At 39.7% G+C, this 23874-nt stretch overlaps 2 protein-coding genes across 2 annotated transcripts; one reads left to right on the top strand and one right to left on the bottom strand.

Moving 5' to 3' along the window:
* Nucleotides 1-257: 257 nt before the first annotated feature.
* Nucleotides 258-1968, bottom strand: LOC110385040 (DNA primase large subunit). The gene has a single exon (XM_021347376.3). The coding sequence runs from the start codon at nucleotides 1608-1610 to the stop codon at nucleotides 354-356; it is 1257 nt and encodes a 418-aa protein (XP_021203051.2). The 5' UTR covers nucleotides 1611-1968; the 3' UTR covers nucleotides 258-353.
* Nucleotides 1969-4341: 2373 nt separating this feature from the next.
* On the top strand, nucleotides 4342-23683 carry LOC101741860 (activin receptor type-2B). The gene is made up of 5 exons (XM_038011509.2): nucleotides 4342-4689; nucleotides 10833-11725; nucleotides 12082-12449; nucleotides 14975-15125; nucleotides 16490-23683. The coding sequence occupies exons 1-5, from the start codon at nucleotides 4644-4646 to the stop codon at nucleotides 16640-16642; spliced, it is 1611 nt and encodes a 536-aa protein (XP_037867437.1). The 5' UTR covers nucleotides 4342-4643; the 3' UTR covers nucleotides 16643-23683.
* The last annotated feature ends 191 nt before the right edge of the window (nucleotides 23684-23874 follow it).

Genomic DNA, 23874 nt, shown 5'->3' with positions numbered 1-23874 from the left:
ACTCAGTTTGTATTAAAATAGGTCAAGATGATTGTATAAATACCGACGGTTAGCATATCTCTGTTGCATTCGTATTCTACCCACCGTAATGTGTACTAAAGAGAATATATTATTTCGTGTGGATGTAAATTGTCTCAATTGTCGCCGCCACCCTGAGGATCCGTTTATAAAACATTCAGCAAAAACCTCTTATTGACTTTTAAAAAATATTTTCTGCAAACTAAAACACAAGGTATTTTTATAATAAAAAACAAGTATATTTTTTAAACTTCATTTAATTCCAACTTAAGCAAATATTATGAGTATTTCATTCTACTATTCCTCTCTATTCAAGTGAGAAATATCATTATCTGTTATTCATTTATTTCATGTAATAGATTTTGTTTTAGATTCAATGAAAAGTATTTAACTGGTGTAAAATTAAATCTATAATTATCACATTCTTCAATATTGTTTAAAGTCAAGATACAAGCTGATGTGTATTGTTTTTTTTTCTTTAATTCATATAATTGTGACATTGAAATTTGTGAATGATTCTCTAATAGTTTAAATAATTTTTTATCATCGAAATATTTAAATGGGCAACCTCCTTCAGCACAATTGTCCATACTCTGTATTCTATGACAATTGACTGAAACATAATTCTTTCGGGCACCTTCCAAGCCATACATATGCCTAATACCATACACAAATTTTTTCTCATCTTGTTCCCAACTATGACTACATCTGTGATTGCCATCAGGACTCTGAGTATACTCTGCTTTCCAGAATTCTATCGCTTCTTGAACAGGCATTCCAATACTTTTCAAGAATAGAGTATAATAAAACCTCTGTGAATGGGATAGTCTGTGCTTTTGTCTTAAAATTTGATGAAGATTCAACATACACAGTGGGAAATATTTTGATACATTATCAACATCCTTACAAAGTAATATATTACCTTGATTAAGTAATGACGGTATAAATTCTTTTTCCAATCTATTAACTAGATTCTTTATACGTGGGTCAACACCAACCCGTCTAATATTTGTTTTCAATTTGTAGTTCATATATTCTTCAAATAAAGACACCAAATACTGTTTCCATTTACTACATGGTACTAAAGCCACACCATTTGATAACTCAACTTGTCTATTAGCTACAAATGACAAGCATTGCTTGAAAGGTATATTAATTTTATGTTCACAACATTTTTTGGCATGTGTAAGTATGTGCTTTGCCATATGCTTGAGAACTAAATGTTGGCATAAGATCTCCAAAGAATTAACAAATGACAGCTCAGTAACAATTTTTTTGATGGTTTTTAGTAATTTCTTAGCAAAACATCTTAACTCGTAAGTCGAAAATAAGTTGGTCCGAAGACGAAATAACTCTGTTTCTGTTTTTTTTAAAAACATTAAGAATTCTCTGTTGCCATTTAATATAGCGACTATACAAAGCGTAAAGTGTCCCACGTTGTCGTAAAGGCTGTCTTCAATCAGGTACTCATTATAAGTAATATTTTCACCCTTTAATACCAATTTTAAATATTCTAATCTTTGAACCACAATAACTTCTAGTAAATGTACTGGTATCTCTCCTTTTACTGGGGTCATATAAAATATAGACATCGTTACAAACTTGCACTTACATTACATAGTTCGATTAATGATCATAATGTGCTTATACATAAATATTAATCCAAACAATATGTAATCACAAGTATTCCATTTCAGTGAAAACTTAGAATGTTTTCTTTGCTTTACTTTACTAGTATATAAATAAAGCAATAGATGTTAATTTAAAAAAATGTTTTTTTTTATCAAGTTCTTTTATTAGGTATCTGTGCAGTGGGCATTTAATTTAGTATCTTTTTAATTAAAAATAAGCTCATTAAGTTTATGAAATAAGTCGGTACATTTTTGATTGAATGTTCCATGAATGTTCAATCAAATGTCAAATCAATGAAAGTCAAACGAAAAAGTAAGCACAGACAACATAAAGATTTGAAGTAAAATTGTGGCCATATTCCATAGACCTTTTTCTTTTTGGTACAATTTTTCCTTATTAGGAAAGGCAAAAGGATCTAAGCCCATACAGCCTTGTCTGTTCTTTCATACTTCAATGCCATATTCCCACAGTGCTATAACTATTTAGGCTATATGACCAAAAACAAACACGCACTCAAGTCATATAGACTGACAGATAATATGACATTTTGATGTACGGTACGATTCTCTGCAGTTGATACCATAGTTCGAATACAGGAGCATTGCTTTTTTTTTTCCTACCTAAGCTGATAGCCTTGAGAGGCTATATCAGCGTAACCTTAACTAGTAGGTGAGCTCACGGGGCTCAAACCTGACGAAGTTGCTAATATGAACCCTAGCAAGAGGCGTGCTTCGCAGAATCTACCACCAGATCGGAAAAGCGACCCGTTGTGTCTGAGGGTTAATTTACTCGTCGAGCCCTTCGTCGCAAGCGACGGGTTCGACAAGAACGGTGACCGGTGCTTGAGGTACCTAAAAGCATCGTTAGTGGATCAGGAGGATCCGAGATGACGTGTTTGGGGCGACGTCGACTGCTTTCCATTCTTTCCGCAGAATCACTGGTGGTAGGACCTCTTGTGAGTCCGCACGGGTAGGTACCACCACCCCGCCTATTTCTGCCGTGAAGCAGTAATGCGTTTCGGTTTGAAGGGTGGGGCAGCCGTTGTAACTATACTGAGACCTTAGAACTTATATCTCAAGGTGGGTGGCGCATTTACATTGTAGATGTCTATGGGCTCCAGTAACCACTTAACACCAGGAGGGCTGTGAGCTCGTCCACCCATCAAAGCAATAAAAATTAAAAAAAAAGTCGGGAATGTAGTTACCGGCGGCCACGATGAGAGGGTTCTCGTGTCGTGCCGCTTTATCGAAGTGGAGAGCATTGCACGAAGGAAATCAAGCTCCTGGAATGGCAAGGACTCGACATCAATATAAGCGGCGAATACATCACACATCTTCGATTTGCTGACGATATAGCAGTCATAGCTGAGTCGCTGGAAGATTTGGGGCAGATGCTCGGTGACCTCCATTGGACCACCGGAAATGACCACCATTTTACTGAGATTATATTTCATCCCATATCATCTCAATTCATTTCATTTAATTTCATCCCAGTTGATTAGTGTTTCAAATTAATCATCTTCATTTCATTTCACTCCATAATATCACTTTACATAAAAATATGAGTAATATAAATTAAAATAAGACTTGACTTAAAGGTCTCAGATACCAGGTCATAAAATCTCCTAAAAAAAAATACACTTGATAATTAGCGATGTGAACCGATTACAATTTCTGGCTCCGGTTTATTACCGGTTTTTTTCTCAACAAACCGGTTTTTTTTTGTATTTTTAGGTTTTTTCCATAAAGGCTGAATAATCACTAAATAAAACAAATTTACGTGCAAACGAAGAGTTTTCTTCATACAATTAATTGGGTGAGCATATTTTATATAGGCTTTTAATGATCATATTTATATTATCCAATAAAAATAAAAAGCTTTTTAATTTTTTAATTTTTTTTATGAAATTTGATGCAAGAAGCATATTTGGTCCACTGTGTCATCCAGAAGCCTGCTCCTTTTGGATGTTAGCACGTATCCCGACGTCGAAAACATACGTTCGGAAGGCACAGAAGTTGATGGGACTGATAGGTATTTAAATGCTATTTTGTTTAAAGGCCTTAAATGAGTATTGCTCATCCAAAAAGTGCCAGCAATTTCGGTATGGTTTCCTGTGGCGGCTTCAGTCTCAATATACAATCGTATTATATACACTGCGGCCGCCGTGGCGTTCGGAATATCCCGTTTTCGCGAATGCAAAAAATCCAGAATACCAGGCTTTTCAAAATTGTTTGTGGTTTCTTCTGGCTGTTCCGATGATAAAGCCAAAGTTGAAAATTCTTTAGGAAGATTCCCCAGTTCACGACGCACCATCTCTTTTGCAGACAACATGTGCTCTGGTTGGCGAAAGCCATTTCTGAGTGTTGGGTGCAGATATGTGGATATTTGGGTCACGGTCCCCATTTCGTACGCTAAAAGTCTACCAACCATATTGTGGTTATTGCACTGTAGTTTTTAAATGTAATGCACGGTAATTTGAGTCTGAAACACGGTTTTTTTAGGTAGCTTGTATATTTGATCTGGTAGCACTGGTGTGAACTGTGAATGTAACGCGTAATTAAAAACCGGTATTCTTAAATAAAAACCGGTGTTTATCGGTATGTATAAAAACCGGTTTTTCTCCGGTTTTCTTCGAACCGGCTTACATCCCTATTGATAATATTCAGTATTATTCAGTGTCTAAATTGTGTTATCTGTGTCAGTGTCTAATAGATGTGAGAATTGTGATGTTTGTTTTTAAAAAAAGTACTATTGAAATCAGTGTAATTAAATGAAGTGATTCAGTTTAATAAATGTTTTTGTTTTTCTTTTAAAACTTTAATAGTGTACTAATTGCAGTGTTAGTTTTAGTTCTGACCTTATTCAGAAGTGGGTTGCTCTTTTGTGTACATACTTATGTCGTGATTTCATAAATAGAATAGGCATTACATGTCGGGGACGCGTACAAAAATAACATTGGTTTGTCGCATCAAGTTCGGGATTTCAACCACGCCATGGTACTGAAAATGAAGTTCCTACACATAATCTTGCTTGTGCTTGGTGAGTATCTAATTAATAAAGGATGTAAGTTTGTTTTTGTATATTTCAAATTTCGATTTCGAAACATTTGAGAGAAGCAGAATTTACGCAGTTGCCGATTTCGTATCATTTATTCTACAAAAGGAGCTTCATTCAAACATGTTTCTGATACCTAAACAAGTATGCATATTTCACTGATCTTGTGTTCACAACATCTACATCCATCATGTTCTGAAACCACTAAAACTTACATGAAACATTTAGTTTTAAGCAACCAAAAATATTTGACAGATTCTAAATGAGTCTTAATGAGAATGTAAGATTGCTGTCCAATGACAGTTGTCAACAGGTTAAGAAGTCGTCATGGCCTAAAGGATAAGACGTCGGTGCATTCGTATGACGCAATGCACCGGTGTTCGAATCCGGCAGGCGGGTACCAATTTTTCTAATGAAATATGTACTTAGCAAATGTTCACGATTGACTTCCACGGTGAAGGAATAACATCGTGTAATAAAAACCAAACCCGCAAAATTATAATTTGCGTAATCACTGGTGGTAGGACCTCTTGGGAGTCCGCACGGGTAGGTACCACCACCCCGCCTATTTCCGCCGTGAAGCAGTAATGCGTTTCGGTTCGAAGAGTGGGGTAGCCGTTGTAACTATAGTGAGACCTTAGAACTTATATCTCGAGGTGGGTGGCGCATTTACGTTGTAGATGTCTATGGGCTCCAGTAACCACTTAACATCAGGTGGGCTGTGAGCTCGTCCATCCATCTAAGCAATAAAAAAAATAATAATAATAATAATAATAATAATTATTCACACCCAAGCTCTATGCTATAGGTACATGTGCAACTCTCTTCCTTCTCTTCTTCTAGAGATAAACAAGTTCCTCAAATAATTCATAAAACATGACAGTTTAAACAATAAATAGGTTATTTGTTGAAATAACTGGTTATTTTTATAGGTATGTTCAAAGCTAAAACAGTATTTTTGAAAAGAAAAAATGTACAATCTAATATGTATTTTCTTAAAATTAGTTTTTATAAATAACTTATATTCATTGTCCTGTATTATGTGTGTGTAAATTTTATGACATCTATCAGGAATTTATTCTCCCATTTTACAGCTTTAAGTATTTTCAGATGATAATACCTGGATTAGAGAGAATAGCATTTCAAGAATATATTTCTACTGCAAAGTAGTGATGTGTTTTATTTTACAGCTGTTATTAAATACAATTGAAACTTCAATTAATAATGTTATTATACAGTTAATGATTTTTTAAATCATAAATTATTAAGAATGTTAATTTTAAATTCGCTTCTTGCTGTTATTTGTTTTCGTTTTATGACATAAATAACTAATTATTATTCAATTAGTTTATTTTATTAGTTGATATTTTAATTAATTAATATCTTAACTGACTGCAATTAATTTAAATTAATTTGAATAATATTTGCACACCAACCTGGTGGAAACACGCTGTTCTATAAAATAACTATCAACAACTTTGTAAACAGTGCTTTAGCTAATAATGTTTGATTTTATTCAACCACATGTCAAAAGGTGGGTGGATGTGTTCATGCATGCTATGTGTATGTGGGTGTTGTGATGGATAAGGGCTCCAGTTAGCACTTAAGATAAGATATGCCAGAGCTTATTCACCCTTACAAGCAAACAAGATTAAATGAAACTATGATAAAAATGATGTTATCAAATTGTTTAGTTTAATACTTACTATTTTTTTTCAACACTGGGGAGTCCGTTTACTGATACTCGGTCGAGGGTGGTAACAGACTGGGCTATGTCAGCGCCTCCAGAGAAGAAGAGGGATTATTAAATATGAATTATTCACTACTACCACCTACAATTTCTAAGAAAAAAATAAGTGACTTAGATTTTACAGTTCAATCATTTGTACTGATTTAACTAAACATGGAAATGAAAAAAAAATTCAGTAAAATTTACTTTCCGTATAATCCAAAAGAGGAACCAATTAGATTCGTAAAGAAAATCTCCTGCTTTCCGTGATTCAAGGTTTAACTTCATTTCGTAATTACATAAAAGAGATATTTATGACCTATTACTTTAGGATATTGTGGTATTAGTATGTTGCAGAGCATGAAGACGCTCCTAGAGACGCTCGACCAGGATCCCTGGGGGCGCCCGTACCAAACGGTCCGCAAGAAATTGCGGCCGTGGGCGCTCCCGGTGACAGAGCGTCTCCAGCCTCAGCAGCTGCGGGAGATTGTCTCCGGGCTGTTCCCGCGGATGGAGAGGGACTTCGAGCCCCCCTCCATGGGCGCGCCGCCACGGGGTGATGTGAGCGGTGATGCCCCTGCTGAGGTGGTCCCTCCGAGCATCTCGGAGGAGGAGATTCGGGCGGCCGTGTCGAGGATGCGGAGGAAGGACGCGGCCCCCGGCCCTGACGGTGTTCATGGTCGGGTCTGGGATTTGGCCTTCGGTGCCCTTGGGGACCGGCTCGTGCGGCTCTTTGAAGCCTGCCTCGAGTCGGGACGGTTTCCGAAACAGTGGAAGACGGGCAGACTTGTTTTGCTGAGGAAGGAGGGACGCCCTGCAGACTCACCTGCGGGGTACCGTCCAATCGTGTTGCTGGACGAGGCGGGAAAACTGCTCGAGCGAGTGGTGGCCGCCCGCATCGTCCAGCACTTGGCGGGGGTGGGTCCCGATCTGTCAACGGAGCAGTTCGGATTCAGAGAGGGCCGCTCGACCATCGACGCGGTGATGCGCGTGCGCGCCCTCTCTGATGAGGCTGTCGGCAGGGGCGGGGTTGCACTGGCGGTGTCCCTGGACATCGCCAATGCGTTCAACACCCTGCCCTGGTCGGTGATCGCAGGGGCGCTGGAGTATCACGGCGTCCCTGCGTATCTCCGTCGGCTGATCGGGTCCTACCTCGAGGACAGGTCGGTCATGTGCACCGAGCACGGTGGGGCGGTGCTCCGCTTCCCCGTCGAGCGCGGTGTCCCACAGGGGTCGGTCCTTGGCCCTCTCTTGTGGAACATCGGCTACGACTGGGTCCTGCGGGGTGCCCTTAGCGCTCCTCTCCCGGGTCTAAGCGTAGTTTGTTACGCGGACGACACCTTGGTCGTGGCCCGGGGTAGGGACTTGCGCGAGTCTGCCCGTCTTTCCTGCGCGGGGGTGGCCTTCGTCGTCGGCAGGATCCGAAGGCTGGGTCTGGAGGTGGCGTTCGATAAATCCCAGGCCCTGTTGTTCCACGGGGCCCGGAGAGCGCCGCCTCAGGGGGCCCACCTCGTGATCGGAGGCGTTCGCGTCGAGATCGAGGCGACCGGGTTGCGGTACCTCGGCCTCGTACTGGACGGTCGTTGGAGCTTCCGTGCTCACTTCGAAAGATTGGGTCCCCGACTGATGGCAGCCGCCGGCTCGCTGAGTCGGCTGTTGCCGAACGTCGGGGGTCCCGACATGGTGGTGCGCCGCCTCTACACGGGGGTGGTGCGGTCGATGGCACTGTACGGGGCGCCCGTATGGTGCCACGCCCTGACCCGTGACAACGTCGCAGCGTTGCGACGTCCGCAGCGCGCGATTGCGGTCAGGGCGGTTCGTGGGTACCGCACCGTCTCGTTCGAGGCGGCGTGCGTGCTCGCCGGGACGCCTCCCTGGGACCTGGAAGCGGAGGCGCTTGCTGCGGATTACGCGTGGCGATGTGATCTCCGCTCCAGGGGGGAGCCGCGTCCCGGCGCGGCGGAAGTTCGAGCGCGGAAGCTTCAATCTCGGCGTGCCGTGCTCGAGGCGTGGTCTCGCCGCCTGGCGGACCCCGCCTACGGGCGACGGACCGTCGAGGCGATCCGCCCGGTCCTCTCGGACTGGGTGAATCGCGACCGAGGACGTCTCACCTTCCGAGCGACGCAGGTGCTCACGGGACACGGCTGTTTCGGTCGCTACCTGCACCTCGTCGCCCGGAGGGAGCTGACGCCGAAGTGCCACCATTGCAGTGGCTGCAACGAGGACACGGCGGAGCACACGCTCGCGTGCTGCCCCGCTTTCGCGGAGCAGCGCCGCGTCCTCGTTGCAAAAATAGGACCGGACTTGTCGCTTCCGACCGTCGTGGCTGCGATGCTCGGCAGCGATGAGTCCTGGCAGGCGATGCTCGACTTCTGCGAGTCCACCATCTCGCAGAAGGAGGCGGCGGAACGGGAGAGGGAGAACTCTTCCTCCCTCTCGGCGCCGTGCTGCCGCCGTCGAACCGGGGGTCGGAGGAGGGCGTTTGTCCAGCTCCGGCCCCTATGAGGAGGCAGTCTCCTCCCGGTGATGGTCACGGGGCGACCTAAGGGGGCTGAGACTGCGCCGCACGCTACCGTCACTCTAGCGCGCTGGCACCAGGAGGACGGGACGACGCGTCAGCGGCTGCGGACTGCGATGCGGTCCGCATTTTCGTCGTCGCTGTTGTCGCCGAACATACTGTGGAAGAGCAACCCGGTCGGCGGTGTATCGCGTTCCGACCCGGCAGGCTGGTTCTGGCCCAGCGGGGTATCCCGGAACACCAGCGGCATCGCCTGGGCGGCCTGAAGGGCCGCCGTACCGCGGAGACTGACGTCGTTGGTCGTCGACTATCGCCTCGACGACCCGTCGGTCGGGCGTCCTCGGGGTGGCGCCGCGTGTCTGGTTGTAGTGTTGACCGCGGGAACCCCCCTACTCTGACCGGGTTTTGACCCCGGACGGAGATCGGACGCCGGGTGTAAGAGTGCAGGGGAGTCGTTTAGTGGGTGGGCCCTAAATTCCTTGGGCCCGCGGTCTGCTCTCAACACCTGCAGATCGTTGAGTCTCACATACCCCGCGCGCCCCCTAGGCTCGGGGACCTCGTAGGAGGTTCAGCCCTCGGCCCGGAAAAAAAAAAAAAAAAAAATTAGTATGTTGTCATCAATATGGTGATGAACCTGGAAAATGGATGGAACCATTTAATGGTTATTAGTAATATGATATAATTATAAACCAAACAATTACGAAATTCAAATTTATTATTTCAACCTAAATGCCATCAAAACATACTTGTTGAATATCAAAACACGTTATCTCTACCACTGGTTATAAATAAATCATTATACTTCGACAAACAAACACTGCAACCTAGTCTTTTTTTTATAGCTGTTACTTGTTTTGTATTTGTGGTCTTATTTGCTTTTAAAGTAACTTATAGAATTTGAAATAAAAAATTACAAATAGGTAATCAAATAAAACAGTTTCGAGCTCCTTCTCGCGTTATGCTATCTGTCAGTTAACCATTAATTTGAAACACAACCCAAGAAAGGTTTTTATCTATACTTACTATATATATATATATAATATTATAAAGAGGAAAGATTTGTTTGTTTGTTTGTTTCGAATAGGCTCCGAAACTACTGGACCGATTTGAAAAATTATTTTTCCATTAGAATTCCATTAGGCTACTTTTTTAAAAAAAAATTTAATTTTATTTTTTTGGTTTCATGTGTGTTTTAATGTTTCCGAAGCGAAGCGAGGGCGGGTCGCTAGTATTAGATATAGATATTTTATTTACAACTAAAAAATATATATACATATTTCTTTTAGTTTTTTTTTCAGTTTTCATAGACTTATGTCTACTTTAAATTACTTTTGCCATGTAATCTCGCATTTTTAACAGCCATTATATTATTTTCGACATTTCAAATACTCTACAGTTTTCAGTCACAGATGACTCAGTTGTCAAAATTATAATGAATACCAAGTTAAGTAAAGTAACCCAATGAAATCTATGTGATTATGAAATTACAAATGTAATTTCTTATATATTTTTGGGCATAATTTGTGAAACTTGTCAATTTACGAAAGTTAATTCTTTCGTCAAATGTGGTTCAAGTTTTATTGCAAAAATCAATTAACCTGCCACTGAATTATGATGCATTTTGAGTATCATGGTTTGATCTGAATCTTTTTAAGTAATAAATACCATCATGTTCGAGTTTTGTCTAAAACCTGAACACAAAAAGGCCACTGGCCTTTTATTTTACAATATCAAACTCATGGTCGTCACACAATGCTATCATTACTTTATTGTCCAACCAAACTAGCTTGATGTTATTACTCTAGTGACGTCCTAATGTCGTCAACACGTCACAAGGTGAAGTGAGGAATGAAAGCCTTCATGATTATTCGTGTTTTCTAGGTATGCATGCAATAACACTGGCGGCTCCACCATCACAAGAAAACCTCCCACCGAGGCCGAAAGAAGGCGGAGTAACCACCAGATACTGCGAATTCTACAATAGCTCCACTCCTAGCTGTAATCCAGCAACGAACTCTTCATGCGTACCTGAAACAATTATAGAGGAATGCCATCCATTCGAAGCGGAAAAAAGTGTACACTGCTTTGTGTTGTGGCAGTTTGATAACGAAATGTACACCGCATATCCTAAAGTCAAAGGATGTTTCGTCGATACAGTCTCGTGTAAAGACAGAGCATCCAACTGCACCCTCCACAATACGCTACTGCCACTTCTACACTGCTGTTGCGAAGGAGACATGTGCAACAAAAATCTTACGTTCCCCAATCCGAAATCATTTATGACACAAACAGATAATCCCAAAGAACACAGTACTGTCGCCTCCCCAATTCCCGCTGCAATGCCGGACGTCATTGCGTACACGCTGACACCGTTGTTCCTGCTATTCGCTGTGTTAGTCGGATGCTACCTGTTATACAGGAAACGTAAAGGCAGCTCTTTTGCTGAACTAGCCAGCGGCGAGAATTCTCTGTCCAGGCCTCCGTCGGCGGGCGGCGGTATGGAAAATGAATCCGGCGTGTTAGTCACTCAGGTGGCGCTCTGTGAAGTGAGAGCCCGCGGGAGATTTGGAGCGGTTTGGCGAGCGAGACTAGGACAAAAGGACGTGGCGGTTAAAGTGTTTCCCCTACAGGACAAGCAGTCGTGGTTAGCCGAGCAAGAGGTGTTCCGACTGCCCAGGATGGATCATCCCGACATTTTGCAGTACATCGGCGTTGATAAAACTGGCGATAATCTACAGGCAGAATATTGGCTCATCACAGCTTATCATGAGAAGGTAAATATTTTCGTATTAATTACTAATGACGATCGATGGTGGGCTGTTTTTACGTATAAACTGATAACCTTACATTCGTAAATAGATCTTGTGTATTATTTCACAGAGAAATACAGAACTGATAAGATAATGCCAAGCATTGTGAAATGTATTTTTTTTTTTAGAAATATTCTAATTTTGATAATCCGCCATTATCATACGTTTCCTGTAGATGAACCAACGCATTTGTTACTTGCTAATAATACTGTAATGCATTGATAGTTTTGGTATTTTATTTTGTATTTACTTACTAAAGTAAGATAGAACGTGTACAAGTTACAAAATTTGGCCAAATCATACTCCTGTTGTATTTTCAGGGCTCCCTATGCGACTACCTGAAAGCTAACACGCTAACTTGGGCTAAAGCGTGGCGTATAGCAGCTTGCGTGGCTCGGGGTCTGTCCCACCTGCACGAAGAAGGCGGTGGCAAACCCGCAATAGCGCACAGGGACTTTAAATCCAAAAACGTACTGTTGAAAGCGGATTTGAGCGCGTGCATCGCTGATTTCGGCCTAGCTCTGATATTCGTGCCGGCAAGAGGCTGTGGGGATGCTCACGGCCAGGTCGGAACAAGACGGTACATGGCTCCGGAGGTCCTGGACGGAGCTATCAACTTCACTAAAGACGCCTTCTTGAGGATTGACATGTACGCGTGCGCGCTGGTGCTATGGGAAATAGCTTCGAGGTATGTAGCCTGTGATATTTTGTGAAACATGTATTTGATTCGAAAATGCATTTGTAACCGCTTCGGTTGATGATTTAAACTCATTAAATGGCTAATTGGAAATTAAAAAACAATTAAAATACTGTTTCCTAAATTTTTTTTGTGCAATAGTTTTTTAATACTGGTTTAATAATAGTTTTTACTGATGGTACGACCTTTTGGGACTCCGTACGGGTAGGTACCACCAGCCTGCCTATTTCTGCCGTGAAGCAGTAATGCGTTTCGGTTTCAAGGGTGGGGCAGCTGTTGTACTGTAAAAAGTGAGACCTTAGAACTTATATCTCAAAGTAGATGGCGACATTTACGTTGTAGATGTCTATGGGCTGCGGTAACCACTTTTTTTTATTGCTTAGATGGGTGGACGAGCTCACAGCCCACCTGGTTTTAAGTGGTTACTGGAGCCCATAGACATATACAACGTAAATGCGCCACACACCTTGAGATACAAGTTCTAAAGTCTCAAGTATAGTTAAACGGCTGCCCCACCCTTCAAACCGAAACGCATTACTGCTTCACGGCAGAAATAGACAGGGTGGTGGTACCTACCCGCGCGGACAGCCCCCACTTAACAGCAAATGGGTCATGAGCTTATCTACCCATCTAAGCAATAAAACAAATAATGGAGGGAGGGGTCTTTATTCTATCAAAAGATATGTATGTACAGTCAAACCTGGGTAAGTGAGAACTGGATAAGTAAGAAAACTCTATAAGTGAGAGTAATAGCAAGGACCCGTCATTTTAAGCTCCCAAAACCTCTATTAGCGAGAAACAGAAACCTCTGTAAGAGAGAGTCGTTTTTTCCTCATGGACCTCCGTAAGTGAGACTGCTACCTATCTATACCTCTATAAGCGACAGCCGAGCTTTATTTATTTATTTATATTATTTAGGAGGAACAAATGACAAAACAAATTACAAATTTAACATCTGCTATTTTATGACTCATTTTTAACTTTCGTGGAACTTCCTATCATTGTTTTTGAATTGTTTTCTCGTCAATATTGAACCTATTCTATTTCGTGGAACTAAATAACGTTATTTTATCGTATTCTTTTATCGCATTATTTTCGAATGGACACGTGTGCCTGTGTATCGTCCTGTTTGTCGGACTTACTCAGTTTATCGTTAATCAATTGCGAAGGAAAGTTCTGTTCTGCATCATGTAAAAACGGAAAATTAAAGTACTGTCATTAAAGTCATAAACTTAAAATAGTGAATGCATTTGAATGCGGAAAATCGCGAATCGAAATTTAGAGGGAGCATTAGCGAGAAACTCGTTAGTGAGAAACCTCTAAAAGCGAGAATGAGATTGTGCTCGCTTATCCAGGTTTGACTGTATACCTAGGCGGCACTGAAAATTTCGGGAATTAACGAAGTGACACAACATTACTATTTAAAAATTTATTTATTGCTTTTCGAAGTATTCTCCGCGAAATTTGACACATTTTTCCATACGATGGAACCAATCATTGAAGCAACCATTCCATTCGGAAGTTGGGGTCTCCAAAATGGCCGTTTTGTAGGCGTCCACAGCTTCTTCAGGTGATGAAAATCTCTGTCCACGCAATTTATTCTTTATTTTAGGGAAAGTATAGAAATCATTAGGGCTTAGGTCGGGGCTGTACGGCGGATGGTCTAATAATTCTATGTTTTCTTGCTCTAAAAACTCTTTTTTAAACTAAACAAGTTTGACAAAACCTCGTGACAAGACTGAGAATCTTTTTTTAAATAAATAAATGGTATTCAATTTTTAAAACCAAGGAGTTTTCAATTAAAAAGATTTTAATATGACAGGAACAGTGGAAATATTCCATTCCCGATACTTTTAGTGCAGCCCTCATATATAAAGTGTAACAAAGCGGTTGCAAGTTTAATTAGTAGAAGTCGTCGTGGCCTAAAGGATAAGACGTCCGGTGCATTCGTATCGAGCGATGCACCGGTGTTCGAATCTCGCTGGCGGGTACCAATTTTTCTAATGAAATACGTACCCAACAAATGTTCACGATTGACTTCCATGGTGAAGGAATAACATCGTGCAGTAAAAATCAAACCTGCAAAATTATAATTTGCGTGATTACTGGTGGTAGGACCTCTTGTGAGTCCGCACGGGTAGGTAGCACCGCCCCGCCTATTTCTGCCGTGAAGCAGTAATGCGTTTCGGTTTGAAGGGTGGGGCAGCCGTTGTGACTATACTGAGACCTTAGAACTATATCTCAAGATGTGTGGCGCATTTACGTTGTAGATGTCTATGGGCTCCAGTAACCACTTAACACCAGGTGGGCTGTGAGCTCGTCCACACATCTAAGCAATAAAAAAAAAAAAAAAAAAATGTGTTCATTAACGTAGGGTCTTACTAATCCACTTCCAAACTTTTAATTTCTATTTACTAATCAAAACCAAGAAGGGATTAGCAATATCAGACGGTCTACCGGTGAGATTTTTATTAAAATTTCAAAAATGTGTATTAAAAAGTGGTATCTCGGAACAGATGCAGTGACGTAGGCGCAGACGATACGTCCCAGTACCGTTTGCCGTTGGAAGAAGAAGTCGGATCTCATCCGAGCCTCGAGGAGATGCAGGAAGCGGTCGTGCAAAGGAAACTCCGTCCGCACATACCGCAGCACTGGAGAGACCACCCGGTAATTTAAACTAATTATTAAAGCTTAAGCCGTTGTAACTATACTGAGACCTTAGAACTTATATCTCAAGGTGGGTGGCGCATTTGCGTTGTAGATGTCTATGGGCTCCAGTAACCACTTAACACCGGGTGGGTTGTGAGATCGTCCACACATGAAAGCAATAAAATAAAATCGATGAAGTTTATCGATTTATTAGAACAGACCCGAGTATTAGGTATTTTACGAGATTAGGCTGCACCTAATCCCATTATGTCAATTTGTATAATCCACCTGTTTCACCTAATCTTCGTATTCTTAAAACATAAAATCGAATGTTCAGCATCCGCTCCCACCTGTTCCTGCGCTATCTCACTCACTTACACGTTGCAACGTATCTCACAATCCCTAAATGCCTAACCTTAATAATTCAAATAATGATCCAATTATCACATTAAACAAATCCTAACAGAACTTGAGATTGGTAATAGGCAGATTGAGATTGCTTGCTAAGTAAAGTATTGTTTGGGAATGAGACTAGGAAGATTATGTGGCTTCGGTATTTAGATTAGGTATTTCTTAAGATTAGGAACAGGTGGACCTAGTATCTGATTTACCTAGTACGACCAATCTCTGCTACCGGGAGACCACTAGTTATTGTAACGGGACTTTTTGGCGGGAACGCGAAGAATGAAGTTGTGCGATTTGTTTTATTTTGTCTATTTAGTGTTTCATCAGGTTTAAATGTGTAATAACGGTAGTGAATTAACTGTTTAATATCTGTGAAAGTGCACAAATGTGGAAAATTATAAAACAAACCCGCTGGACGTAACTTCTCGGCATCCTCCAAAAAGCTCACTGAAAAAATCTCAGTAAATGACCACAATTTTACTGAGGCTATATTTCATCCCATATCATCTCATTTAATTTAATTTCATCCCAGTTGATTAATGTCTCAAATTAATAATCTTCATTTCACTCCATATTATCATCTATACTAGTCTATACTTCTATACTAATATATAAATCTACAGTGGTTTTTACGGATGTTTCGTTATAGCTACTAAACCATGCATCCGATTGACTTGAAACTTGGTATCCATGTAAAAAATACATGTACTTAATGGATAGGCTAATATTTATATGATTGTGGGATATTAACGCCCCCTACACCAGTTGCGGGGGTGCTAATGATGAGAATGTTTGTGGGGGTGAGAAATAATAATTTTAATTTTAAATGCCCAGCGAAGCGGACAGGTACAGATAGTTTTTCATAAAAATAAGAATATAAATTAAAATAAGACATGACTTAAAGGTTTTAGTTACCAGGTCACAAAATCCCTTAAAAAAATTTAAAAAAAGTTAGTGTAACGAAACGATACGTGCAGGGCATGTCAGTGCTGTGCGACACCATGGAGGAGTGCTGGGACCACGACGCGGAGGCGCGGCTGTCTGCGTCGTGCGTGCTGGAGCGCGTGGCCGCCCAGCGCGCCCCGTGCTCGGACAGTGCGCCGCTGCTCCTCCACCCCCCGCCCTGCTGACCCCGCGCCCGCCGCACCCCTGCGCCCCCCTCCTGACGTCACGTGTGAGTAAGTGCGCTAACATCGATACACGCACAGACTATCTGTCCTATTCATTAAGGCAACAATACATTGTCGAATTTTTATCAATATCAATGAGAAACTCTTTTAACATAAAGTATTTAGTTGTGTAGACCGAAATAAGACCAGCTAATAAAAAAATTATATGCATAACACCTATGATGCGATAGTCTCTTGAATAGTACTAAACGCCTAACAGCCTACCGATATCGGTCGGTAGTAACATTCGAACATATAGCTGGGAAAGTGAAGCAGAAATAATTGCCAGAACTTTTATTCCAAAAGCATTTGGAACATAAGATCGAATCGATTATCACAGTAAAGACGATTCACAATTTCTCAAGTCCTCAACTATCCCGAAATATGAATAAAAACTTTAGTATTTAATGAGAAGTATTGTTGTGGTAACTTTTTTCGATGCGCTATAATATATTTTCTTATTCCTGTCGTTATTTTGTAATTCGAAATCTTTAGGCATAATTTTTGTATGAAATGGTTAAAAGTATTGATCAGCTTCCAAATGTATTTATACATTTTAGTGATAAAGTTATACATATTAAATTTTTGTACTGTATATTTTTATACAAATCATTTATTTTGAATGTTTTTTTTTTTTAATCCCATTCTAGGGTTGCTATTATTTGATGTTTTTTTTTTTTTTAAATTAGTAGTAAATTTACAAAATAATTACTTTGTAGTTTTAGTTCTCCGACACTCAATTTATATTTGTTTTTTACAAATAATATTGTACATTTATAACGTAATCATTTTTTCCTAATAGTATGTATGTTTTAAGCTTTACACGGTTTTTTTCTGTTTTCCTGTTTTTCTTTATTGATTCTCATTAATGTGTCCAACACTTTTTAATCTTTGTAAAACTTTCAATTTGGTTAAGTAAGGTTAATTCAAAGTAGTTATCTACTTTAAATTAACTTTACGCAACCAGCAGTTACTTTAAATTTCAAATTTATGTTTGAAACTGCTTGTAAGATATGTAATATATAGAGGGGTGAAAGTCTATTTGGTTTAAGCGACATTTCGCTTAATACACAACATTTAACTGTGTAATTAAAGGTCCGTTGATTGAATTTCAATTAAGTTTACCCCATTCAAATAGCTGAAGAAGTTTTTTGTAATGTTTTTTTTTTACAAATTTTAAACTTAAAATGGCTCTCCTGTATAGTTACAAAAAGGTTGCTTATACAATTAGCCATAGTCAAATAATCTTTCACCTCTCAATATGTATGTTTTAACCGATTTTGAATAACAACTTTCATGTCGGGCCTTACACTGTTTTTAGTTTCTTGATTATATGTAAAGAAGTATGGTACTAAATTCTGTGTTACACAATGACAAATATATATGAACCCCATGAACATATTTTGAAAAGAAAATATTTAGAGTGACTCTAAAAATACGTTTAATGACTTGAACTTATTAGTTTAAAAAGCTTGTACAGAATTATTAGGCAATTAAAAAAATATTATTTTGTTATTTGAATAATAATAACGGCACAGGTTGAATAAAGAAAAGTTGCAAAAATGTCGTGAACCAAAAAGCCATTCATCCCTTAATATGATGCTGTTGCATTTAATTCTTTGCAAATGTAATAAATAAATAAAAGTTTTTCTATGATTGACGAGATTCCATAATGCATCTTCAAATCGCTTGGCATTTAAAAGTTGAGCCAGCGAAGTGATCTTTTAAACTCGAATAACATTGAGTTTGTAAAAATAATAATGGCATCTTAAAATTTATCTACCCATTTAACTTTCTTTAATTTCTAGGACGAAAAAACGATTTGATGAATGTATGTAATGACTAGTAGAAATCTTCAAGTGACATACATCTCCCTAATAAATAATTTCTTTAAAAAAATCATGTTATGGAGATGTATATTACATTATTTGTAATAAATAATATATCAGTGTCTGTACCTAGTTTAAGTGGCGTACAGAAACGTGCCATAAACAATTTAATTTCAGCTTTAAGTTTTTTTTTTTTTTGTCAAAACAAGTCCGATCCACAAACTAAATTGTCTGTTATTATTTTTTGTTTGGACTTTGTTTTATTATGATTCGGGCTCGACCACGCTTAATATAATCTATAGTTGTAATTAATTTAATCCGTTAAGTAGGCTGCGTTTCGTTCTCGCTTGATGCAATCAATGAAAGACAGAGACAGAGAGACATGGCTATATCGCTATCACGTACCTGGTGGTGATTGGATTTGGAGTCTTTATGCATAATAGAAGAATAAAACATTAAACATCTAATGGCGGTTACATTTTTGAATGCATCTGTTTTCATGGTCACGGACATGCGTGATTTTTTTAAATATGAATAATAATAAAAACTTTGAACAACGTTTCTTGAATCAAATGTGATGTCATTACAATAATGATAAGACTAATGATAGAACTTTTTTGTTGTGGAATCATGTTTTCAGTCAATCGTGCTTTGTATTATATTGCGGTTTGAATGAACACCAAAACGACAAGTTGATTATAGTAAATGAAATCGTTTCGTCTCCATTTACTGCCGTTTTGAATTTTCTTTATTGCCCTTGTAGGCAGACGAGCACACGGCCCACCTGATGGTGAATCGTCACCGTCGCCCATGGACTTCAGCAATGCCGGGGACAGAGCCAAGCCGCTGCCTAGCGCTTTATACTCTCCTCAGATTTCTCCTCCTTAGATCTCCTTAGATACTTTAATTTCGGAACATCCCCCTAACATTGTGGTACAATTATGTTTAAGTTAGAATTTTAAAAACCCTCATATGATTGAAAACTCTAAATGTACCTAATAAGCGTATATACATTTAGTTTTTATACAAATTCTGTATTTCCATTATATGTGGGTAACATTGAAAAGGCCAAATTAACAACTGATATTTAAAAAAAATCAATTTGACCAATGTGCCTATACTTGATGAGCATTCAAAAATGAGTCGTCTGTCTTTAAAGATAGTATTCAATTTTAAATGAAAACACTCAAAAGCCAAGTGCCGTGTCGAGTCACAGCTTATTTTGACAGATTTGATTTATTATTTAAAAAAAAAAACAGGTGTTTCTAGTTCGGACTAAACTGAATGTTAAAGACGACGTGTTTTTTTTTTAAATGTTTTATAACGTGGTCGCGCCCTACCGCGGACTATATCACGGAGAATGAAAAGAAATGTGATTTATGTGTAGCGTTAATAATAAAGTATATCAGCGTGGGGAATTGTAACATATTTGTTTTAATGGTCGCTTCGCTGAAGTTAGTTTTATGGGATTTGATTAACGCGGTAAAAAGCGGTATCCTGCGCGTCTCTCAATACGAGCCTCGAAGATTCAGAACTGAGGGGCGAGCACGAGTTACTATCGAAAAAGTATTCGTATCGCTATCGAGAAAATTGTATAGGATTTAAACAGCGCCCCGTCTACCGTCCGTAAAAAGAATTAATTTCACCAGTTTTTGTATTAGAGATAGTATTTTATCCTATACTTTGTCCAATGTAAATTTTGTCCGATGTAAAATTCTTTTCCTTTACTACTCCGTTTCCTTACCTTTGTCTGTGGCAATAGGCACAGAGTGATACCATTAAAAAAAAAAAAAACACCAGCACGAATGAATTTAATTACTTTGGTTTCGCAATCGAATCGTCTTGTTCTCGAAACTCGAAACTTATAATCGAGAGCACGAAAAATGTTTGACATACCGTAACGTAAACATCCAAGGCTGACTATCGAGTATCGACTACTACCATCTTTATATAATTCTACTGTACGTGTGTATGGCACTGATCTCCCTCCTAAAGGGCTGGACCGATTTGAATTAATTTTTTGTATGCCTTTGGGTAATGTCCTGGTTGGTTTAGATTCACAAATCAGCCCGTCAGATGGCGCTGCAGTCGATATCTAGATTATTTATCTATACTGCCAATAAACGGCTGGATCCCTCTCATAGTGGCCGCCGGTAACTACATTCCCGATCCTGTGAACCGAATTGTAAACAGTCGACGTCGCCCAAAACACGTCATTTTGGATCCTCCCGATCCACTAACGGTGCTTTTAGGTACCCCAAGCACTGGTCATCGTTCTCGCCGAACCCATCGCTTGCGACGAAGAGCTCGACGAGTAAATTAACCCACAGAGACAGCCCACTGGGTTTCTCACCTGATCTTCTCAGTGGGTCGCGTTTCCGATTCGGTGATAGATTCTGCGAAGCACTGCTCTTGGTAGAATTCGTGTTAGCAACAACGTCTTTGAGCCCCGTGAGCTCACCTACTCGCCCGGTTACGCTGAAATGGTCTCTCAAGACCATCAGATTAGGCAGGGAAAAAAAGTCTGGATCGACTTGAATAAATTTTTGTGTATTACATGTAGGCCAAGTCTGTCGGGTCGCTAGTCTAATATAATGATCCGTTTTCGTATCGAGGACTCGATACATTTACATTACGAATTCGATAGATTTTCGTGCTTGACGTACCTACTGGACTTAAACCTTATAATCATATTAACTAATTTGAGTTTAGTTAGTTGTTGTAGAGTTGAGTTAGTTTGTTACTTCACGAGTGTTACTATCTCGTTCTCACGTGTTTCCAATAGTCACAGCATAATATGGTAGCGCTGAATGTGGTTTTTTTTTCTTATCGTAGCTGGATAGACTTGAAAGGCTATGTCAGCGTAACCTAACACTGAATGTCTAATGTTTATTTATCAGCCTATCTGCGCCCCCTATCTCTGGAGGCAATAACTATTTTCGTTAGATTCTTATACAGATCTTCTTCTTCTATATCGTTCCCTCCCTACTGAGGATCGCGACCACATGCGACGTACTTCCAATGTGCTCGATCATGGGTGGCATGGGCTGCATGGTACAGACTACCACCGAGTGCTTCTCTTGCCAGATCTGACCATCTGGCTGGTGTTCTGCCCACGGCGCGCTTGCCTTCTATTCGACCCGTAATTATGAGCTTCTCTAATTCATGTCTGGGAGACCGCATGATGTGTCTGAAGAAGCTCATAACACGTTCCCGGCAGATACTGTGTCTTATTATCTTTATCTTATTGTTTGTCTAGTTGATTTGGATTTGTATTTTCTGGATTGTCTTCCTCAGGCTCGATTTTACGTTTAATTTCTATCTATCAAATAGCAATTGTTTCCAATTTAATTGTTGAGACATTGCGAACAACGGATTTTAATAATACAGATTAAGAATTCAAACGCATAGGAGTAGCTTAAAGGATAATGCCTGTAATGAACTCGCACCGACCTCTTTATGTTGAGATTCTTATGCAGCAGACGATACCAATTTATTCTAAAGAAATGCGTGTGTATGAAGAACTTCGTATCATGCCGTGGTATACTAATGGTAGGACGTCTTGTGAGTCCGCACGGGTAGGTACCACCACCCTGCCTATTTCTGCCGTGAAGCAGTAATGCGTTTCGGTTTGAAAGGCGGGGCAGCCGTTGTACTGTTAAAAGTGACTTTAGAACTCATGTCTCAAGGTGGGTGGTGGCATTTACGCTGTAGATGTCTGGGCTCCGGTTACCACTTAACACCAGGTGAGCCATGACCTCGTCCAACCCTACAGGCAATTAAAAAAAAATTTAATAATTAAATTATCGATTATCAATATCGCCACTGCTTTAACTAAAGTAAAGAATGTATGAAGGACATTATGGGCTTTATATATTTATGTGCTTTTCAGATATTACCAATATACCAATATATACCAAGCCATAAAATAAATAAATAAATGGCGTTCCGGTTTTAAGTTTGTTTTTTAAATGCTTATATGGTTGGACGAGCTCACAGCCCACCTGGTGTTAAGTGGTTACTGGAGCCCATAGATATCTACAACGTAAATGCGCCACCCACCTTGAGATATAAGTTCTAAAGTCTCAGTATAGTTACAACGGCTGCCCCACCCTTCAAACCGAAACGCATTACTGCTTCACGGCAGAAATAGGCGGGGTGGTGGTACCTACCCACGCGGACGACTCACAAGAGGTCTTACCACCAGTAAAAAGTGTGACAAGGTGCTTACAAAATGGAATTGTGAATTTAACCTCATGCCCCAAGGTGGCTATTCAGTCGGGATGGTCAGTGAACTCTATGCCTTCTAATTGGAACCACCTCCACTTTTCTCATATATTTCTCATATATTCTGTAAAGCATAATTAATATAAAGACCAAAATCGAAAGTTGTAAATTTTCTGAGAACATCATTAAGTTATACCTAACGAAAATGGAAAATTATGATCTCTTGTTTTATGAATATTATATCGTCTGGGTTGACCATAATAAGTCATTTTCATTGAACATATAACTACCCACTAAAATATTTCAATTTTTTTCATTTACTCAGTATTGTTAAGAATACTTTTTGAAAATACCATGCAAGTCATTTTTAACTACATTGTATGAAAATGAAAAGATATGATAAATGTATGGTATGATTTTTTATTTTTTTATCTCTTAACTTCAGTGAAGGGAACTGATGCCTCCAGCATATCACCGTACGCATAGACTAAGCAATGTTGCCAAATGTAAATATTAGTTTGTAATTTATCGGGTTGTGAACACACTGCAATATATACGTAAAATAAATTATAAGTAGATGTAAGAAGTTATTAAGTACTAGTGTTAATTTCATTACATTTGCAAATAGCATCGATTCGGAAATTTGTTAATTTTTCATTGCCAGTAAAGATTTTTATTTACAAACATTTGTCGGGTGTGTTCGCAACTCAATGGTTAATTTAAAAACGTATTAGTTATTTGAGTAAATGTTAGTTGAAATTTTTAGACTTGTAGCGCAGAATTTCTTTTATTAGAATAATACGACGTATCACGTTATGTGAGTTGTGTTCTCCGGGTAATGTAATAGGTATGTGTTATATAGATGTAACTATCATTTATTTTTTAATCAATAAACATGGATGTCTGTTGAAATTTAAGAAATTAAAATATATTTTATAGATAAAAAGTTGATTTTTATTTGCGTTTACATATTTTTAGGAACACGAACGACACGGAAGAGGAAGTGAGGAAGAAAACAAAAATTCAATGTATACAAAAGTTCTGATTCTTTATTTATCATTGCTTTTGTTTGTTTGTTTGCACATTTGAGGGAAATTTAAAAATTAACTGTACAAATCTGTTACAGGTGTACGGGGC

Source organism: Bombyx mori, chromosome 6 (assembly GCF_030269925.1).
Source record: "Bombyx mori chromosome 6, ASM3026992v2".
NCBI lineage: Eukaryota > Metazoa > Arthropoda > Insecta > Lepidoptera > Bombycidae > Bombyx > Bombyx mori.
Note: the sequence above shows the minus strand (reverse complement) of the source record. Positions and strands in the feature narration are given on the sequence as shown.

Excerpts from the sequence above, each read along its gene's own strand:
- LOC110385040 (XM_021347376.3), bottom strand. The coding sequence starts at position 1,610 with ATGTCTATATTTTATATGACCCCAGTAAAAGGAGAGATACCAGTACAT.
- LOC101741860 (XM_038011509.2), top strand. The coding sequence starts at position 4,644 with ATGGTACTGAAAATGAAGTTCCTACACATAATCTTGCTTGTGCTTG. Across the intron at positions 12,450-14,974 it reads CTATGGGAAATAGCTTCGAG|ATGCAGTGACGTAGGCGCAG; the intron begins GTATGTAGCCTG and ends ATCTCGGAACAG. Across the intron at positions 15,126-16,489 it reads AGCACTGGAGAGACCACCCG|GGCATGTCAGTGCTGTGCGA; the intron begins GTAATTTAAACT and ends CGATACGTGCAG.